The sequence below is a fragment of the Coffea eugenioides genome, chromosome 2 (genome assembly GCF_003713205.1).
Source record: "Coffea eugenioides isolate CCC68of chromosome 2, Ceug_1.0, whole genome shotgun sequence".
NCBI classification, from domain to species: domain Eukaryota; kingdom Viridiplantae; phylum Streptophyta; class Magnoliopsida; order Gentianales; family Rubiaceae; genus Coffea; species Coffea eugenioides.
The window spans coordinates 70,141,964-70,164,102 of NC_040036.1; the positions used below are offsets into that span (position 1 = coordinate 70,141,964).

At 38.2% G+C, this 22,139-nt stretch overlaps 2 protein-coding genes and 1 long non-coding RNA gene across 3 annotated transcripts; 1 reads left to right on the forward strand and 2 right to left on the reverse strand.

Moving 5' to 3' along the window:
* The first annotated feature begins 6,766 nt into the window (after nt 1-6,766).
* On the forward strand, nt 6,767-11,156 carry LOC113764195 (putative late blight resistance protein homolog R1A-4). Its single transcript, XM_027308284.1, has 2 exons — nt 6,767-9,912; nt 10,056-11,156. The coding sequence occupies exon 1, from the start codon at nt 6,870-6,872 to the stop codon at nt 9,240-9,242; it is 2,373 nt and encodes a 790-aa protein (XP_027164085.1). The 5' UTR covers nt 6,767-6,869; the 3' UTR covers nt 9,243-9,912; nt 10,056-11,156.
* Nucleotides 11,157-15,024: 3,868 nt separating this feature from the next.
* LOC113760585 lies at nt 15,025-17,058 on the reverse strand. Its single transcript, XR_003467078.1, has 2 exons — nt 16,845-17,058; nt 15,025-15,286 (listed from the first exon to the last, which is right to left on the reverse strand). It is a non-coding gene; the product is annotated as an uncharacterized LOC113760585 (long non-coding RNA).
* Nucleotides 17,059-19,630: 2,572 nt separating this feature from the next.
* On the reverse strand, nt 19,631-21,203 carry LOC113760144. Its single transcript, XM_027302714.1, has 3 exons — nt 20,725-21,203; nt 20,431-20,623; nt 19,631-20,242 (listed from the first exon to the last, which is right to left on the reverse strand). The coding sequence occupies exons 1-3, from the start codon at nt 21,201-21,203 to the stop codon at nt 19,631-19,633; spliced, it is 1,284 nt and encodes a 427-aa protein (XP_027158515.1).
* Between the last annotated feature and the right edge of the window lie 936 nt (nt 21,204-22,139).

Genomic DNA, 22,139 nt, shown 5'->3' on the forward strand with positions numbered 1-22,139 from the left:
GGAGATTTACCCGAGACGGCAATTTCTACACTATTGTCTTTTACCGGGGGGACTGCACGAGAAACTAGGCAAGGCGCAGGGGATAGCGAGTGCGAGGACAGGGGAGCCATTTGGCAACGGGTCTCCTCCCTGTAATAAAGTCAACTCAGTAGTAGAAGGCGTGAAGGAAAGGCAAGGGAAGGCGTGACAACAGGAGGAAGATGCAAGAGAAGTCGTGATCCAGTTGGAGCCAACAGTTAGCCGCATAAGGAATAAGAAAGCGCGAAGACAGGAACAGGGAAGGTGTAGAGGAATTAATGAAGGCGCGACCCATCGACCACGCCTTCACTAGAACTCACGTTGTTCTTGCTGAAGTTGGATCTCACTGAGCTTGAAGATGCTACTTACACATGTCAATTCCTCATTGGTTACTTTAAGGAGTTAGTTAGTATAGTTTCTATAAAAAGATACGAGTATGTAATTGGTAGGAATCAATTTTGTTAGATTTGTTATTTCATCCACAGAGGGAATCCCCCTTCTGTTATCCTTCTCCCAATTTCCTGCATTCTTTTTCCCCTTCTTTTCTTTCCCGCCAATTCATATTCTGTATTAGTTTGAAGTTCATCAATACAAGGAAGCATTTCCATAGCTGAATCCAATCAGACCTGAGCTAACCTTACTTGTTCTGTTTATTCAAATTCCATTCCTGCAACAATTCTGGTTCTGTACCACAACAGTGGTATCAGAGCTGGTCTTACGAGCCATAGGGATGACAAAAAATCAGGACGAAGCTTTGAGAAGAGAGATAGTGGAACTAGGTAGTGTGGTCAGAACCTTCACCAACAAAAATGAAGGAATGGAGCAAACCATCAGATCAATGGAATTCAGGCAGGATGCTACTGAAAAATGATTGAAGGGGCTGGATCAGAAATATGAAGGTATGATGAATATGATGGCTCAACTGATGACTAAAATAAACGATTGAGGGAAGGAATTCGAAGGGAGCAGCAGTTCTAAGGGAGTAAACCAACCTGAGGGATCTAAGTTGGAGCCATCAAAGGAAGTGACTGGAAGAAGAGAGTTCAGAGCCATCAACAAACTGCCTAAAATGGATCTACCCATCTTCGATGGGGACAACCCAAGGGAATGGATCAGGAAAGCTGACAAGTATTTCAAAATACATGGAATAGAAGACGTAATGAAGACTGAGGTAGCAGAGCTGTACTTCAGGGATAGAGCAGACATCTGGTTCCATGGAGTCTTTCATGGAAGGGAAGCTATACCTTGGGAAGAGCTAACTACTGCTCTGTGCATCAGATTTGGGGAAGGAAAACCTGAGGAGGCAATCGAGGAGTTCAACAAGCTGGTGCAGACTGGATCAGTAGCTGACTACCTGGAGAGATTTGAAATGCTCAAAGCACTGGTAATGCCAACCTTACCACACTTAACTGATTACTATTATAAAGCATGCTTCATGAGTGGATTGAAAGAGGAAATTGTCAACATGGTAAAAATGTCCAAACCAGAAACCTTAGCTGATGCCATTGAAATAGCCAAGTTACAAGAAAAAAACTTAAGGGCTATACAGAAGCTACACAAAGCCGTCCCATCTAGCTTTAGCAGTCAGAAAAGCCAAACGAAAATGCCCTCTCATACCAGATGGAACCAGGACAATGTCAAAAACACCCCTAGATTCCCCAATCAGAATGCAACACACCAAAATCAATTCAAAAGGATATCCCCTGCATAATTTAACCTGAGGAGAGAGAAAGGATTGTGCTATAAATGTGCTGAGCCATACACTTTAGGACATGTGTGCAAGCAGTCCCATATTCATTACTTATTGGCCGAAGGAGCTGAGACTACAGAAGGGAGCAAGGAGCAGGAAGATGAGGTCTATTGTGACTGTATCAATAGAGAGTTGGTGGATGAGCATATAGAGGTATCTGTACATGCCTTGGCTGGAGGAGCAGGTCACAAGACCATTAAGTTGAAGGGACTGATTAAGGGGAGACAGGTTACTGCACTAATAGACAGTGGCGGTACACACTATTTTCTGGATGAACAACTAGCGAAGGAGCTGAAGCTCAGCACTCAGGGACCTAACCTGATAGTCAATGTGGCTAATGGGGAAAAGGTGGAATCCAAAGGGCTGGACAAACCTCTACGGTGGGAAATGCAAGGTCATCAGTTCCAACATGCCTTCAACACCTTAAGATTGGGAGGCTGTGACCTAATCCTTGGAGTAGATTGGCTGGCCAAGCACAGTTCCATAGAATTCAATTTCAAGGAACTCAGCATGTTAATCCACAAGGGGGAGCACGAGGTAACACTGAAAGGAGAGGATACCAGCACAAGATTAAGGATGATCAGAGGAGGTAGGCTGGATAGGTGGATGAGGAAACAGGCGTATGGGGTGGTAGCACAACTGGTGGCAGTAGGAGAGGAGGGTGAAACAGGACAAATACCTGCTAAAGTCAGTCAGGTGCTAGATCAGTACAAGGATGTCTTTGAAGAACCCAAGGGAATGCCTCCAACCAGGAGCCATGACCACCAAATTGTTCTGAAAGAGGGAGCTAAGCCTTTCCAGATGAGGCCATACAGGTGCCCCTATGTATAGAAGACAGAAATTGAGAAACTGGTAAAAGAGATGCTGGAAATAGGCATCATACAGCCTAGCAGCAGTCCTTTTGCCTCTCCAGTGTTGCTAGTTAAGAAGAAGGATGGAACATGGAGCTTCTGTGTGGACTACAGACGCTGAATGAGTTAACAGTGAAGAACAAATTTCCCATGCCTATGATTGAGGAACTGATAGATGAGCTGCATGGGGCCAAGTGTTACACAAAAATTGACTTGAGGGCAGGATACTTCCAGATCAGAGTCAAGGAGGATGATATTCTAAAAACAGCTTTCAAAACCCACCAGGGACTATATGAATTCAAAGTCATGCCCTTTGGCTTGACCAACGCACCAACAACTTTCCAGAGCCTGATGAACCAAGTTTTTCAAGGTCAGATAAGGAAACATGTGCTAGTATTCTTTGATGATATTCTAGTATACAGTCCAACACTAGAATCGCATGTGAAGCATGTAACTGAAGTAATGAGCTTACTAAGGCAGCACCGGTTATATGCCAAGATGAGCAAATGCTCTTTTGCTCAGTTACAAGTGGAGTATCTGGGACACATAATATCAGCAGAGGGAGTTCAAGCTGATCCTAAGAAGATAGAGTGCATGGAGAACTGGCCCAAGCCAACCAATCTCAAGCAGCTAAGGGGATTCCTGGGTCTGACAGGCTACTATAGGAGATTTGTCAAGGGATATGGAGCCATAGCGAGGCCTTTGACAAATCTACTGAAGAAGGACAATTTCCATTGGAATAAGGAATCAGAAAGGGCTTTTCTGGAGCTTAAAAGGGCCATGTGCCATACCCCTGTGCTAGCAGTGCCTGACTTCACACAACCATTCATCATTGAGACTGATGCATGTTATAATGGCATAAGTGCTGTCCTGATGCAGAACAGGAGGCCCATTTCCTACCTTAGTCAAGCCCTGGGACAGAAGAACATGGGGCTGTCAATCTATGAGAAAGAGCTACTAGCACTAGTCACTGCTGTAACCAAATGGAGGCACTACTGGGAAGGGCATCACTTCATCATCCACACTGACCATCAGAGCTTAAAATACTTGCTGGAACAAAGGATCACTACTCCTCTCCAACAGAAGTGGCTCACTAAGCTGCTGGGACTAAGCTACGAAATTCACTACAAGAAAGGAAAGGACAATGTAGCTGCAGATGCACTTTCTAGGCAGGGCAGAGAAGGGATAGGGGAGTGCACAGCCATATCTTGTGTAGTACCTGCCTGGATTAAGGAAGTAATAGAGAGTTATGAGGGGGATGAGTGGGCTCAGAGGACCATATCACTGGTACTGCTGACTCCTACACAAGCCCCAGACTACACTTACCAGGATGGTATTCTCAGGTACAAAAGAAGATTGGTAGTAGGAGGACAAGGGGACACCAGGAAGAAGCTTATCACTGCACTACATGATTCACAATTAGGAGGTCACTCAGGTATTCAAGCCAGCTACATGAGAGCCAAGCAATTGTTTTACTGGCCAGGGATGTACAAGGAGATCAAAAAAATAGTTCTGGAATGTGACACCTGCAGGAAATGTAAAGATGAACACGTGGCTTATCCGGGGCTGCTACAACCATTACCTATCCCCCAACACTCATGGAGCCATGTTACCATGGATTTCATTGAAGGGCTGCCTCAATCAGAAAGGAAGAACACCATAATGGTGATAGTAGATAGATTCACCAAATATGCCCACTTCATCAGTCTAGCTCATCCTTTCGATGCACCAAAGGTAGCTAGACTTTTCATTGATAATGTCAGTAAACTACATGGGATTCCTCAGAGTATGCTATCTGATAGGGAAAGGATATTTGTCAGTCAGTTCTGGGGTGAATTGTTCAGCATGTTGGGAGCTAAGCTGAACTACAGCACAGCTTATCACCCTCAGACTGATGGTCAGACTGAAAGGGTCAATCAAGTGTTAGAAATGTATCTCAGGTGTCTGACTCATATAGAGCCTAAAGGATGGAATCAGTGGTTGTCATTGGCAGAGTGGTGGTATAACACCTCACACCACACAGCCATTCAAATGGCTCCCTTTGAGGCATTGTATGGCCTCCCCCCTCCTCAACTGGCTTTAGGGCCATATCTTCAGACTAGAGTGGCGGCAGTGGGGGACTACATCAAGGAAAGGCAACAGATGGACAACATGTTAAGACAAAACTTGAAACAGGCACAGGAAAGGATGAAGAAGTATGCTGATGAGAAGAGGAGTGAGAGGGAATTCAGTGCAGGAGATTGGGTACATCTAAGGCTACAACCATATAGGCAGAGCTCAATAGCCTTGCGGGGAAACACCAAGCTTTCAGCAAAGTACTTTGGCCCCTACCAGATAACAGAAAAGATAGGAGAGGTAGTATACAGGCTGAATCTACCAGCCTCTTCAAAGGTATCCCCTGTCTTCCATGTGTCGTTGCTCAAGAAAAAGATTGGTGACACGGCCACACCTACGCTCCAACTCCCAGAAACGAATGAGAAAGGTCATTGGCGAGTAGAACCAGCAGCAGTGATTGGTAGGAGGATGGTAAAGAAAAGGAATGCTGCTACAACTCAGTGGTTAATCCATTGGTGGGGTACAGATCCTGCGGAAGCTACATGGGAGGATGCAGAGGAGATTAAGAAACAATTCCCCACCTTTCAATCTTGAGGACAAGATTTACTGATTAAGGGGGGGATATTGTAATGAAGTCAACTCAGTAGTAGAAGGCGTGAAGGAAAGGCAAGGGAAGGCGTGACAACAGGAGGAAGATGCAAGAGAAGTCATGATCCAGTTGGAGCCAACAGTTAGCCGCATAAGGAATAAGAAAGCGCGAAGACAGGAATAGGGAAGACGCAGAGGAATTAATGAAGGCGCGACCCATCGACCACGCATTCACTGGAACTCACGTTGTTCTTGCTGAAGTTGGATCTCACTGAGCTTGAAGATGCTACTTACACATGTCAATTCCTCGTTGGTTACTTTAAGGAGTTAGTTAGTATAGCTTCTATAAAAAGATACGAGTATGTAATTAGTAGGAATCAATTTTGTTAGATTTGTTATTTCATCCACAAAGGGAATCCCCCTTCTGTTATCCTTCTCCCAATTTCTTGCATTCTTTTTCCCCTTCTTTTCTTTCCCGCCAATTCATATTCTGTATTAGTTTGAAGTTCATCAATACAAGGAAGCATTTCCATAGCTGAATCCAATCAGACTTGAGCTAACCTTACTTGTTCTGTTTATTCAAATTCCATTCCTGCAACAATTCTGGTCCTGTACCACAACACTCCCAAACCGCTCCGGTGCCAGCCCTAAGGACTAAAAGTGAACATGTGTTAGTACTTGATGGTTAATTAACTTTGGTTTGATAAAACTATAAATGATCTCCATTGGATCCTCAATAAAGCCTCTCTCATATATTTGGTCTTACATTCACAGTTGAAGGATAGAGAAATGTGGGCCTGTTTTTCACTTTAATAATTGTCCTGTTTCAATGCGAACCAACCCTTTCACACTTGAAGGATAAAGAAATTTACTTGTTGATAATGCAGATGTCTTTTATCATGCAATTGCAGGTTGATTGTCGCTTTCTTAGTGCCATAATGATAATGGTTGTTTGCTGCAGTTTTTAGTGGATTTTTTTTATTATTTTTTTAAAAGTTGATTCTTCTTGAGTAAATGCAAAGTTAATAAATTCGTTGTTTGTTTATTTTCCATGACGAAATTACCCTTTTTTTTTTTCTACTCCAGTCTTCACCAAGTCAACCGCCCTCAAAATGTTGGATAATGGTATGGGTTAATTCCACTTTGTCCCTCTAAACTTTGGACGATTACCCACTTCAGTCCCTAGATTTTAAAATGGGACACTTAAATCCCTAAACTTATAAATACTCCCACTTAAGTCCCTAAACTTATAAAATGGGACACTTAAATCCATAAACCCTTATAAAATAGGACACTTCGACCACCAACGGCATTCAGGATTTGTTAATTTAAGTTTTTTAAGTGTCCCATTTTGAAGTTTAGGGATTGAAGTGAGTAATCGTCCAAAGTTTGGGGGGACAAAGTGAAATTAACCCTAATGGTATCCCCGCCTTGATTCAGCAGACAAACCAACAACACCCGTTTTTCCCCTGCTAATTGTCACTCAGGAAGTCTTGTTGTTCAGCGAGAAAATACTCTATTGCTGGCTCTAGCGCTGAGCTTTCTTTCTCCTTTACCATCTCTGAAATTCGAGAGTCAGAGGAAGATCCCCGCAAAGAGAGAGAGACATGGCCTCTACTCGTGTCGATTCCGTCTTGCATAATCTGGAGTTGCTCCAGAACAACCTCGAAAAACGTGATTCGTTTGAAACTGGATTTTCCAACCTGCGTGAAGGATTTGAGGCCCTCAAGCTGAATCTGCTGTTCCTGAAACCAGTTCTTCTGTGTGCAAAAAACTGGAGCAACGACCAATTGAAGGTAAGGCTTCGAGATTTCTTGTCTAAGATTGAAGCTCCTGTAAACAGATCTGGGATGGATATAAAGTCCCTCAATCTTAGGTCAAAAAGTCCATTCAATTTGAAAAGCGTAGTCACAGCTTTGAAACCCGTCGTCTCTAATTTGCTGGGAAACATCAAGTCCTTTAAGCAAGATATCATCGACATATACGATACCTTGTCGAGCTGCAGCTCATCAGAGTCCGGTTCCTGCTTAAGAGACTGTGAACTCGTGGACTTCATAGACTCCGTTCTACAGAATCTGATCGATCTTCTCAGCCGTCGGTATTTTGAGTCCATGGAAGATTACAACAGTGCTTTGCACGCACATATTGAGGCCCTTGAAGACAAGCTTACATTCTTGAAAAATTTCATTGGCTTTGCCAAATTTCTGGGTGTTGAAGAACGTGAATTGGGAGATCTGTTGGCTCACGTTCAAGTTGTGGCTCTAAATGCCGCACGCCTCTCTTACAAGTGTTTGTTTTACAAGGAAGATGAAGAGATGCATGATCCCAGGATGTGCTCCATAATCAGTGAACTACTGGAGAAGATTAACCCCGTTGACCTCCAAGTTTATGAGACATATGTCAAAGTCCTTAAAGCTCCGAAATCCCCAGAATCATTGCTTACAACGCAGACAGATATGCAAATACTGAAGGATTTTAATGATTCTCTCATAAGTAGTCTTTGGGAACTCCTATGGTGCAGAACCAGCTTCGCAGTTTCTGTGAAAGATCAAATGAAAAGACTCTATGAGGGACTGAGATTTTTGAGAAGCATTCTGAATGAGGCGCAGGAGAATATGAATGAGCTAAATGATAAAATTGTGGCTGTTATTAGTGAGGCAGGAATTGTAGTTTTCTCACTCTTTCTGAATGAAATGAAAGAACTGGGTGTTGACTCCTTAGTGGTCGGAGAATCTGCTGAATCTTGTGCTATGTTAGTCAACACGAACAACAATGTTATGCTTATTGTGGCTCAGCTAAGGGGTTCAAGCATCTCAGGAAGTAAACCCTCCTGTCATAGCTTCAAAGGACAAGTTCGCAAGACTACCCGTTTCAAGCCATCAAGAGGTAGAGTACCAATGACCGATGAATTTGTAGTTGGTCTCGAGGATGAGGCAAAAAAAGTGATTAACAGACTCGAAAGAGGATCAGCAATGTTGCAAATTGTTCCCATTGTGGGAATGCCTGGACTTGGCAAGACCACTCTAGCCAAAAAAATTTACAATAGTCCCCCAGTTCGGGCTCACTTCCATTTGTTTCTTTGGTGTACTGTTTCTCAAGAATATAACTTGAAAAATCTACTAGTTCAAATTTTGTCCTCTCTTGGTAAACAGGCTAGCGTGAATGAAGAGCACAAAGTTCTGGATGAGATTGATTTAATGCTAAACCTCAAGAAACTGTTATTGAAGAATAGATATCTCGTTGTTTTAGATGATGTCTGGGACATTGGGGTATGGCATGGCTTGTGTCATTCATTCCCTGACGATAGGACTGGAAGTCGAATCCTAATTACAACTCGAGAATCTAGTGTGGCTTCAGAGGTTAGAATTGGTGTGGATTCTGTGGAACTTCACAATCTTCGTGAACTCACCAAAGAAGAGAGTTGGGAATTATTGCAGAAGAAGGTGTTTGGAGAAGCACATTGTCCTCCACCACTACGCATGCTTGGGGAGAAAATAGCAAGAAATTGCAAGGGATTGCCTCTTACCATAGTCATCATAGCTGGAATTTTGTCAACTATAGAGGATGAGGCTTGGAGTGAAGTTGATAGTTTAACTTCAGCCATTGCGTATGATACAGACCGGTGCAAGTATACATTGGAGCTGAGTTACATGAACTTACCACTTCATTTGATACCATGCCTTCTCTACTTTGGGGCATTTAGAGAAGATCAAGAAATTGAAACTGAGAAGTTGACGAGACTATGGATAGCCGAAGGCTTTGTATCTGCTGAAGAGCCTGTGCAAGATACAGAACCAAAGAGATTAGAGGATTTAGCAGAAGAATACATGATGCATCTTATTGGCCGAAACCTAATCATGGTTGCCAAACAAGGACATACTGGTGGAGTCAAAACTTGTCGCATTCATGATCTATTACACGAGTTTTGTAAGGACAGCCAAACAAGAAAATTTCCTACAGGTGTTGCGTGGCTACAGTGAACTTTCCACTTTTAATGAGCGCCCCTACCTCGAGAGGTTGTCCATTTGGTCCAAGGTAGAGCAGTTTAAGAAGTCAAGGCTATTCTGTCCACAACTATGCAGTCTGCTATTGTTTAGTCAGATTGAAGAGACTGATTCATTCATCGCTGATATGTCATTTGTCTTTGGCATCTACAAAAAACTTCGGGTGTTGGATTTGGAGCAAATTTTTCTGCGGCATAAGGTTTTACCTGGAGAAGTAGAAGCTCTTGTTGAGCTGAGATACTTGGGTGTTCAGGGTGCAATGAGTTCCATTCCCTCCACAATTGACAAGCTCTCCAACTTAGAAACTTTTGTTGTGATTGCTGAATCTGGTACTGTTTCATTGCCAGATACCATATGGAACATGACCAAGTTGAGGCATCTACATGTGGTGGGCTGGAACGTTACTTGTTCTTTGCCGAGTGAAAATCTTGAAAACACCTCCGGCCTCTCGAATTTAGATACTCTTTCCACCTTGATTGTGACTTTAGACGACAGAGCGGAAAATATAATGAGAAAGATTCCAAATGTCCGCCAACTGAAGATCCAACTCTCGGCAGCAGAGTGCTCTGTGGGATGCTGCAACTTAAGTCACCTTTCAAGTCTAGAAGCACTCGAAGTGTTGGCGGAGTCATTGCCATCGAATCCTGTTGAGTTTTCTTTCCCTCTACAGTTAAAAGAGTTGGTCCTTGGAGGATTGTATCTGCCCTGGAGTGATCGATATCTGTCATTCTTTCTTGCCCTTTTGACTGAGATTTTGTGTACATCTAACTTTCAAATGTGGCTTTGCAGGAAGTAATTGATGCTGAGGATGAGAAACTGAAAAAGCTAAAGAACGAATTTGGAAATGAAGTTTATGAAGCTGTGACAACAGCTTTGATGGAGCTGAATGAGCCAGTGGCAGGTATGTTATACCTGAGTTATGGAACTACAACCAGAAAAGGAGAGCAACACTGAAGGAAGGAGTAGCATACACCACAGTATATGATCAATATAACGGATGATTCACCACAGTGACATCATCATTGAATGAAGATGGATAGGCCATGGACCTGAATAATGCACGTACCACGATTAGCATAGCAAGTGTGAAATAATTCAAAATGGATAGCTATTAAACACGAAGTTGGCAGGAGTATGGATTTGTAACCATAAATCGGTTTCATGATAATATGGATTAATCGGTGCATATACTTCCAAAACACAATTTGCTCTTAAAATAAAGAAAAAAAATGTCAGTAGCAGAGGTGTCTTGAATCCCCTTGATTACATACAGGTAGAGAGAGTAAGAAGGTTCACCTTTAGTGGTCTTTGGTTTTCCATTTGAGGCATTTCCACTGCTCGATTATGTATGCTACTCCTTCCTTCAGTGTTGCTCTCCTTTTCTGGTTGTAGTTCCATAACTCAGGTATAACATACCTGCCACTGGGGTTGTACTCATTCAGCTCCATCAAAGCTGTTGTCACAGCTTCATAAACTTCATTTCCAAATTCGTTCTTTAGCTTTTTCAGTTTCTCATCCTCAGCATCAATTACTTCCTGCAAAGCCACATTTGAAAGTTAGATGTACACAAAATCTCAGTCAAAAGGGCAAGAAAGAGTAGCTATTGTCTTTGGATTTTCTAATATCAGCAGGGTTTGCTATGTGTGGCTTTCTCAAATGTGTGGCTTTCTTATAATTGCTCATACGTGTGGCTTTCTCTATTTTAAAACAAAAAAGTAAAAAAAAAAAAGAGAAAAAAAAAAGGTTTGCTGTTACTGTGGAAGAAGAAGAAAGCAGTTGAAGAAGCAAAACTTTTGCCTGTGTTTTTGTGTGCCTTTTTGTTTCGAACTCTGTATAAATTTTAGGGAATTGGGAGGGTTTTGAGCTCCACTGTTTATTATTCAACAAAAAAGTTCCACAAAAAGAAAAAAAAATTGTGTTCGACTTTGAAACACTTCATTTGATGCAATAAATGTTATTAGACAGTTGTGTATTTGGCTTTTTGTAATGTGCTTGTGGACTAATTTACCTCTTTATTTTATTTTATTTGCCAAAATATGACCATATGGGAACAGATTCCATTCTCAGTTCTATATGTAGGGCATATTATTGTTTGCAAAGATCCTCATACAGCAGTCTCTAAATTCATCAACTAACTACTACTTGTACCAGAAAGCAATTAAAGTTCTCATGTGTCTGATTTTGATCTGGAAAGTAGAGAATTGAATTTTGAGAGAGCTAATTTAAGCAAGATGCAGTTTTGCTTATAGGATGAGTCATGGAATTCTTTTAGAATAGTTGCGTTTTTTTAAATTTATATATATATATATATAGTTATTGTTTCTAGAAGCAATTTTACTCCAAAAAATTTTAGATATCTTTTTTTTTTGGGCATTCTTTTTTCTGAAGAAAGTCACAAATATTGAGTACTCCGATTACATTAGTAGCATCACCTTCCAAGAAATGTGGACGACAAATTGTAGCAATTGGGCAATGAATTCTGTCCTGCAACCCAAGCAAAATTGCTTGAGAAATATTTGGAAAAAAGGTTGTTGGAAAAATCAAAATTGGTATGAATGATCCAACTTTTCATTAATTTGCAAGACAAGTATGGCTTACTATTCCTGGGTTTAGAAAAACTATAGAGATTCTGTTAAATTATCAAGCTGCCCTTGTCACACCAACTGTTAGTGGGTATTTAGTGCCACATAATCAGGCCCACACTAACATATGAAAGATCAGTTTCACTTAATTAATTCAGATGTTTATTTTCTGGGTTATTATCACTTTACCCCCTTAAATTATATCACTACTATCAGTTTATCCCTTAACGTTATTTTTTAATTACTTTACCCATATTAGTAATTCAACTCAACATGTTAAGAAATTTTGGACAAAAAAAATCTTTTTATTTTATAACATTACTATATTGTTATGATCACTTTATTCATTTAGATTATAGTGATACACTCGCTTTAGTTCCTAACATTATTTTCTAGACATTTTACCTCATCGTTAACCTAACCAGTATAGTCAAAAAATTTTAAATAAATTTACCCTTTTTATATATAATTAAAAATAAAAAGTTGGAATGGTTATTTTTCCTTTTTTTCACTTTAATAGATTGAAAAACAAAAAAATAAAAGAATTTTCTCAAAATTTTTTTCACACTTATTAATACTTGGAAAAGAAAAAGACATAGGAAAGAAGGAGACAAAAAATTAGATTTTGCAAAGAAAGAAAATAAAGAAAGTCTAACATTATCGTATTACTTTAAGGTTGTTGAGATTAGGATTGAAATTTGATAGTAAACAGAAAAGTGAAATACTTTTAAAATAATAAAAGTATTCAATTCTTTATTATTTGTAATTTTTTAAAAAAGAATTGAGCTCTCTCTCTCTCTCCTCTCCCCCTCTCTGTCTTTCTATTTTTTTCAATATTAATAAAATTGCGAAGAATAACCGTCTTTCTATTTTTTTTCAATATTAATAAAATTACCAAGAATAAAGAAATTAATTCTTTGACTTTTTTTCTTGATACTAAAAAGGAAAAGAGCCACTCTAAATTTTTTATTATGCAAAGAGGAGGTTATTTGCTTCTAAAGTTTTTTTAACTTACTGAGTTGGTTAAATGGTAGAATAAATTGTCTAAAAAATAACTCTATGGGATAAATTGATAATGAGACTATAGTTTATGGGGCTAAAGTGAAAATAATTTTAAAGGTTAAACATGTCTTTTCACTTTAATTAACAAACTCTGTTAAGTTTGACCGTTTGTCTTGGGGGTAAAGTGACTAAAAGATAACGTTAAGGGGGAAATTGATAGTGACACCAAACATTGAGGGGGTAAAGTGATAATAACCCTTATTTTTTTTTGTTATCAAGTACGTCTGAATATATTAAGGTCTAAATCCATTATGTTTAAGTGCTGAATTGGATTATAAAATAAGGCATTACTTATCTTATTCATTTATCCATCATACTGGGAACTTTCCTTTTATAATTTAAATTGTACACTATTTCCACTATTACAATAATTCAACAAAATTTTGACGGTTCAAATACCTCTCTAAATTGTTATGTATGTCAATCTTTTTCTTAAAACTAATTATGTTTCAATTAAGACCACTAGACAGCATAAGATTCGAACTGATTAATCCTGAGTTTGGGCTACATCAACAGGAGGCTTTCAACTTTTCTTTTTTTTTTTTAACAGTTTCATGCTTGAAATCGTTGTCTTTTCATTTTTATTTTTGGTATTGCTTCAGTCCTTTAGTAATTTTCCCGCCTTAAGAGTTTTTTTTCTCAACTGATATGGTACAGAACAGGACAATGTTTGGCAAATCCAAAAAATGACTTGAGGATGCGGATGGGTATCGGATGCATATGGAATAACACCGTAGTTATTGCTGATTTGCTAAACTTATCCTTAACCGGGTAGCCCAAATAATTGGGAATGGCAACGGGACAGGATTAGAGCGGGACTGTTGCCTAAACATATCCCCGCCCCCGTCACCCGCTCCCCTGGCCCGCTCCACTTCCTCCGCAAATGCCTGTTGGGAAAAAGTTTATAATTAGTAATTTAGTACAAATGTATAATTAGTAAAAAGTATATAATAAAATAAATGTATAATTAGTAAAAATTGTAGTTAGTAATTTAGTATAAATATATTAGTACAACTAATCAATAATTTGTATTAATATAAATATATAATTATTAGTATAAGTAATAATATTAATTATATTACATATGCATAATTTGATATTTATAATTAATAATATTAAATATGTTATGTGTGTGTGTATATATATATTATTATTTTATTTAAGTGGGGGATGGGGCGGTCGTACCCCACAATGTTTTTTAATGAGGGGAGCATTTTTCCCCTCACTCCGCCCTATCCCCCACCCCATTAATCTCCCGCGGGGTACCCCAATTGCCATCCCTATGAATAATGAAATCATAGAAGCCGAAATTAATCCAAAAATTTAGGTCTTTTCTACATAGTGAAGATCAAATAGAACTTGCATACACTAATGTTAAGGCACATCCAATGTGTATGTAGTTCAGAAATAATTATTAATTTTATGAATATATTAATTTTGTTTTTACAAAATTAAATTACATATAAATTCTTCATATAAAAAAACTACAATTTATTAGTAATTTTTTTATCTTTAATACAGTTATAGTTAATTTGGTAGCTACAATATTTAAGGGAGTTATGAGAGACTATATTAGCAAATATGATTAGGTGATTAGGGTGAAAATTAATTTTTTAAGGACAAAATTGAAAGTTCAAAAAAATGATACAAAATGTTTATCCCAAACTGCCAGCTCTCTCCTTTTATTATTGTATATAGGTACAGATAATGATTGCTTAAATTGATGTACTTAATCCGTAGTTAGCTAGGAAAGCATATTTTTTTTGGAAAAAAAAAAAGCATATGGAAAGCATATGGTACCATGTATCATTTTACATCATAAACACACATTTAAAGTTAAGAATAAAACACAAAAAGCTGAGAACCTCCTTTAAGCTCGCCATTTGGTAATACAGCCGCTCTGGACGAACTGGGACACAAGCTGAGCAAGACAAAATGTAAATTCGTTGAGCTCATGTCAATACTCTAGGTCACCAGCCGATACACCAATGTTTTAAAATCCGAACCGTTAATTGAACCGGTGAAGTGAAAGGGTCAAGATTCAACCGATCGGACCGGTTCAACTCCAATTCAATAAATATATATATATATATATATACACACACACACACACATACCTGCGCACAGAATAAGATATAAATGTTAAACCACAATTAACATAAGAGCAATATCATAGTTATCCAACTTGCATGTCCAATTGTCTAAATATTAGAATTAAAAAAAAAACAATATAAGTCTAGAAAACACTCAAAAGGTCCAAACAAATCCAATTTCTGAGGTTTCTATAATCTTCTTCGTCATTCTGGGACAACAAAGCTTCAAAAATAAGTCATCTTGACAAGTCGTCATCACCATCCAAGACCATTATATGAATCACTGGCAAGTGACAAAAGTATAAAATTCATATTAATATCATCACACCAATTGATACAAATCTTAAAAATAAAAATAAAAGAGTTCAAACAATTCTATACCAATTACAATTTGAATATTTAATGCCAATCATCATCTTCATCATCATTAAAAAAGTTTCGAAGCTGAAATATTTCTAAATCAACATCTTCTGCTTCATCTTCATTATCTAAAAAATTAGCATATTTAATTATATACACATTCAACTAGATATGATAAATAAATTACAATTTCAGCTTTTACAATAACAGGGGATCTTCTTAGACAAATTAAAAACACAGGTCAGGTGACATATTCTTTTATCTGATTTTTCCAAACAAGTTGCAGATCCAGTTCAACTAACTGAACAATCTCATATGCACTTTCTCAAGGTGAAAAGAACCAGCCCTTGTGGAGAACATGGGAGTGGGACTTTGTTGTCTAGATATACATAAAGCTAAGGTTAGTTGGCCTGGACGCCCTTGGTACAAGGACAGGGTGACCTTCACTTCTGGCTACTGACCATTAGATAACTACAAAGAGCTCAGCTTATATATGTTAGGACAAGTAGACACACGGATACCATTACATCAAAAGAATTAGACAAATTTGTGAATCTCTTTGTTTTCAACCTCTTAAATAATAAGAGCAATAATTGCATTGCACAACAACAATACACAACAACATCACCTTAAACTCCAGACAGTAAAAGCAATCTCTAATTCTTAAAAATAAACTCTATTGAATACAAATGAAGGGATTCCAGTGGTACACATCCATATTCATTCCTAGCTCACAAGAATTTCCAGCAAAAAGAGATGCACCGCTTAGTAATATCAAGAGGTTGATCCTGTGATGACTGCCTTCATGCAAGAGGACACTGACAAAACACGCCCGAAGGGAAAGCCAAAGAGAATCGAAGTTGAAAGAAAAATTAAGAACCCTGACTGAGTACAGGAACTAGACCTCGTAAAAAATCAACAGGCAATAATACTGATCATGGTCAACAAATAAGTAATCACTTTTCTTCGTTTTCTTTCTGTTGCTGATCATAATCAAGAAAGCCAATCATTTCTTTATGTAGTTATTCACATTTTGCATGCATGCAATCATCCAATGACAAAACCTTCATGCTCCAGGCTCCAGCACTCTCTGTTTTTACCTGTATCAAAACTCATAAAGAATTTCTTTTAGATAACAAAAACCCATAATATGACGATCATATCCAATTTTACGGTTCTTCTGCTCGAAGAATCGTATTCCACAGATCATGAAACATCCTCAAGAACTAGCTAGTCTTGATATTATTCTAATAAACTGAAACAGAGAACAAAACTACCCATCTAATAAAAATTGCACCACTATTTTCCTCCATAAATTCCAACAATTTCCTGGCAAGATAATCTGGCAACTTATTTTTTGGGTAGTAGTGTAAAAATTTCAAAAAAAAACCAGAAAAATAAGTATAGCAAGATCAGAAATATACTAACAAAATTAAAAAATTGATGATATATATACAGAGGGCCGAGGGGATCAAGTTTACTTGCTTCGTGCTTCCTTCGTGCTGATTGCTATGGATCAAGTTTGGAGTTTGGACTGAGAAGCCGAGAAGGAAATAGAGACGGCAACTCGGCAACGACGGCAACTCGGCAAGAGCAGCCAAGCAAGAAGACTGAAGAGGCGAAGATTGGAGTGAAGAATAGACTGAAGACTAGGTTTAGATGTTTAGTCCTTAATTTCAGTCAAAATTCAGTCAATTTTGTGAAAAATTAAAAAACCACGGTTCACGGTTCGATCCGAGTTTAACGGTTTGAGCGGTTTTTTATGGGTTTGACCGGTTCTAGAACCAAGTCAACACCAGCTATGAACCGGACCGGACACATGGCCAGTTCGCGGTTTGACCGGTCGAGCCGGCCGGCCCGGTCCGGGTTTGAAAACATTGCGATAACTCAGACTATTCAGACAGCAAACATAATATTGGACAGAAATTTGCATGTAAACATCTCCAACCATTCCATTAGACCAAAAGCAAAATATACGCCTGTCAAATTACTATATCAAATTATAACTCAGTTACGAGCAAAAAAAAGGCATACTTCATATTATGTGAACAAGCAAAAAATTTTACGTGGAAATAAGGGCGACTTAAAAGGTGGAAAATGCTGTTAACTTGAGATTGTTTTGAAGTAGATAGCTCTCCATAGCTACTAGAAAATTATCAAAATGGAAAACTAGATGGACATCGCCATTCATGATAATAAGCTGTGCATTGGACATGCCTGTCTCATTTAGGCTCAAATTCATGTTATGCTAAACAGGTATAGAAATAGCTGCACAGGCTAAGCTAACAGGGAGATCTAACTCGACACACTCAACAATGTAAACATATCCAAGCACCACATTTATCTTTACAACTCTATTTGGTTACAGAATATTTGTCCACAAATGCCAGATCGACCTGAATGATAGCAGGTGGTTGAGCATTGAAAGGTTTCGTATAGATCAATTATGACTACAGTTGACATCTGGCTTCCAGCTCTACACACAAAATACAATAAATAGCCATATGAATCCAACATTTTTAGCTCACAAATACTTCAAAACCACAAACAATTATTGACTTGTACCAAATATGAATTTCTCAATTCCCCTTTCTAAACAGGACAGCAGCATAATAAGAGTTGGCAACACCATGCATGGGAAGAAATTTTATGTGATGTATCATGACAGACACAATCGGAAGAAAGTGGCATAAGTTTCAAAAAGTTATTTACTGTAAAATATGTCAAGCTAGAATTAGTAAAGAACTAAGCATCACTAAATGAATTTATGAAGTGGGTGTATCCAATGCGGTAACAAACAAATAAATATTTCCAATAAAATGGACACATAAAACATAGTTGCAGAACATCCACCTATCAAAGATGGTAAAACGCCATGTGTGAAGATTGATAAGATCAAGGAATGGTGGACTTCAGTTGTAACTTCGACAATTTTTTATCATGCTATCCAAGGCCATTAAAGGATTCTAGCAAGAGGTAGGTGGAATTTGGACAGGTATTACAAAAGTGTGATTGCATCTAAATTGGTACCAAAAGAGCAACAAGGGTGGACATTGACAAGGAGAACCACTTTAAATTTGCCAATTGTGCGGAAGCAATCTTGGTATTGCATTTTGCAGTTAGAGGCTACAAAGTCCACAAAAGTTTTGGCAACTCAAAGGACTATAACAAAGTTCAACAAAAAGGAGACAAAAAGACAGGGTTCATACAGAATAGAACTAGAAGCAATCCCAGGTGAAGTGAACTTTGGCACAAATCTAAGGTAGCTACATTCAGGTCACACAGACCACAGGCTTGAAAATGATTTTGTTTGCAAAGGTGGGACACTTTACAAAAACCCAAAAGAGAATTACGAAAATGATGCACTGAATTGTTAAAATAAAAAAAGAAGAAACTTAAGAGTAACTGCAATAGAGCTGGAAGTTCACATAGTTTATAATTCATCCAGCAGGTAACCTACATCATGCAATTCAACAAAACATTCAATGATCCTCTAATATAATCCTCAACAAGAATTTCCAGAAAACAAATTTAGAGTGGCTTCAATGATTGTGTGATTGTGCGTCTTTGTGTGCATAAGAGAGAGAGAGAGAGAGACCTCGGTTAGAGAGCTAACTAAACAGTAAACTGATAGGTGAAGACCGGAACAAAATTCCTCCACTGAGGTTTACTTCGGCTGTTTCAGACAATGGAAAATCAATTTTTTTGTGCCATACTTCTATTTTTCTAGTGGGAAATTGTATGGAAATTACAACCAGCAGTGTTGCGATACTGCAAGAGTTTCTCTCAACCACCAGTCCCCTGGGGCTGGGAAAAAAAATTATTCTATACCAAAATCTGGGAGGAAATCTATTAGGAGGATAGAAAGAAGTACAAAGATTATCCAGAATTTGCAATGCCCCTTTAGGAACATCACACAACAGTTCTATACCCATTCAAGTAAAATTTAATAATTCTTAGTGCATGGTAGATGATAGTCATTAAATTGAAGTTTAAGAAGTTCTATGTCATGATGAAGACTATTACTTGTAAATACTACATTTGACTGGCTAGTACTGGTGTCAGCTGCATGCCATATTAAACAAAATTCTTCAGTGTTGCCAAAATGTCTAGCAATGAGTTCACCCATTAACCAGTACAATCCAGTAAAAAAGCCTCCCAACACCGCAGCACAAATGGAGCAACCAAAAATTGCAAAAAGGAATATTCACAGGAACACAATGAAAATGGACTTAGTAACTTTAATACCTGAATGTTCCAAATTTTGTCAAGAAACTGCAGGAAGCGACTTGGGATCAAGTTCAAAAGATCCCTCTGGTACACCTTTGCTCTCTTGGCTGCTCATCCTAAAAGAACGTATTTTGTGGGAAAACCTAAAGAGCTCGTCATCATCTATCAAAAAAGTATCCTTCTTATTGTGGTTTCTTCTGTGATATAAACTAGCATATCCTTCCAATTTATCCAAGGAAGCAACTCTAGTGTCAAAAGGATTTCTCTGGACAATCTCAACTATCTCATACTGGCAAGATAAATGATTTTCAGGATTAGAAGCACAGCAACTAAGGTTGCAATCCTTATAGAGGGCCCACATCTCTCCCTTTTGAGGATGTATTAAGTAAGGACTACCAAGATTGCAAGAAGCAAAATTATCTTTGTAGCAAACTTGATGCAAAAAGTTACAACGAGATAATGACAGGGCCTCTTGTTTGCCACATATAAATTCACCACAACCAACTGGTAAGCCCGCATCTATCCACTCCTTCCAACCCTGCTTTATGGCAGGTAACTTCACACTTTTGGTGTTCTTCCTATACGACATTGCACCTGGATAATGTGCCACAGGCTGGAGCCATGCAATGCGAACAATAGGATCACGCACCTTCAAGACCCAGCATATGATTTTTGTATCTTATCATTACTACTGTGATAAGAACAAGCCCAAATTTGACCAACATGAAACCTGCTTAACGTGTATGTTCTTCTGAAGTTATTAAACAATTTGTTCGAATGATAAATAGGACTTGAGCCTTCAAAACCTGAATTTGAATTGGCCAAGCCTAAACCTGCCTTACCAAGATCATGTGCTGAACCTGAATAACCTGAATCAGACTCTGACACTGAAGGGGAATCATTTAGATCACATCCCAAACCTGAATGACCAGAATCACCAGAATCTGATCCAACCAGATCAATGACTGGATGTTGTTCAGAGTCATTCTCATATGCATCCTTGTCTCCACTTTTCCTTCTTTTCTTTGCCCTTCCCCAGGTTGGAATTGGATTTATTGAATCAGGTTTTCTAGAACAACTTTCCTTGCCTTTTTGAGCAGAATCAAGCTCTCTTTGTTTCAAGTCAAGCACCTTCTGTAATCCAAAACCTTTTCTCTAGCCTCCAGCTGACTTTCTCTAGCTTCAAGCATCCCCTGTTTTGAACCCAAAACCTTTTCCCTCAGCTCAATCTCCTTCTCTAAACTCTTCAACTTTTCCTCTTTCTTATCAAGTTCATTTTCTCTACTCTCAATCTGTTTCTCAACCCACTCGAGCTCTCTCCAACGATCTGCTACCTGCCTCTCTTTTAAACATAATTCTCTAAAACCCTCATCAACAGAACTTCTAATATCCCCAATATGTTTCCCCTCGAACTCTATCCTCTCAAAAAGAGCTCCTATCAACTTCTCTTGCTCACTCAATTTCTCTTGCCTAAGTCTAGTATCATCTCTAATTAAACTCAATTCATTCTTTTTCACCTCCAATTCTTTCCGCCCTTGTTCCAAAATCAAACGACACTCTCTCTCCTTCTCCTCAATTTCCTTCGCCCGAGCTTCAATGGCCTCTAGCATCACAGCAAGTTCTCAAGAACTTTCAGAAAGAGATCCTTGTACTCCATTCAGATGATTTTCTCTAGCTTCAAATCCAGTCAAAGCCTCTCGGAAACATTTCCGTATCAAGTCCAAATCTTGCTCAAATTTCCCAGATATCTCCTCCAAAACACCCATAATATATCAATGCCAAAAAAAAAGCTAAGAAAATAAAGCTTTATCTCCAGAAATCAAGTACTTGTGGTAGTAATCCAGCAGCAATTGGAGGAATTTGGAGCTCGGCGTCTATGCCGAGTTTTAGTGAGCTGTGCTAGGGCTGAAATGGCAAAGAGGTAGGGTTCCACGGTGGAGGCCTTGGCCGCCGCATTGCCTATTTCCGACCAGTCAATAACAATTGGAAGTGATTCAGTGAGCGTTTTATTGAAAGTATCGTATTCCCTCCTTTCATTTAAACTCTGATATTTTTTATTTTGGAATGTACTAAAATATTTATCAAATTAGAAAAGTTAAAACATTTTTTATCTCTTTTTTCAATCTTTTTTTAATTATATACATGTTATCATTCAAATTTAAAATTTAAATTTATGGGAATAAAATTAAGAATATAAGCATAAACATCACAATTAAATCACAATTAAAATTGAAAAAATAAGCAAAAACATCACAATTAAATTACTATTTTTAAAAAATTGGATTCGACTAAATAATTGGGATTGAAGAAGTATATATTTTTCCTTTTTTGGCGGGGAATACACCTCCTAATTAAAACGACATAGCTAAATTAATAAAATGCACTTGGAACTTGCAAACTTTCTCACCACAAAAAAATATATAAAAAAAAAGAATAAAAATGTAGAGAAAAGTCATTTTTTTTCTTGAAAAGAGATTACAATATCTATACAATATATTTTTTGACATCTCTTATATTTTTAATTTTACCCTTACAAAAAAATAATT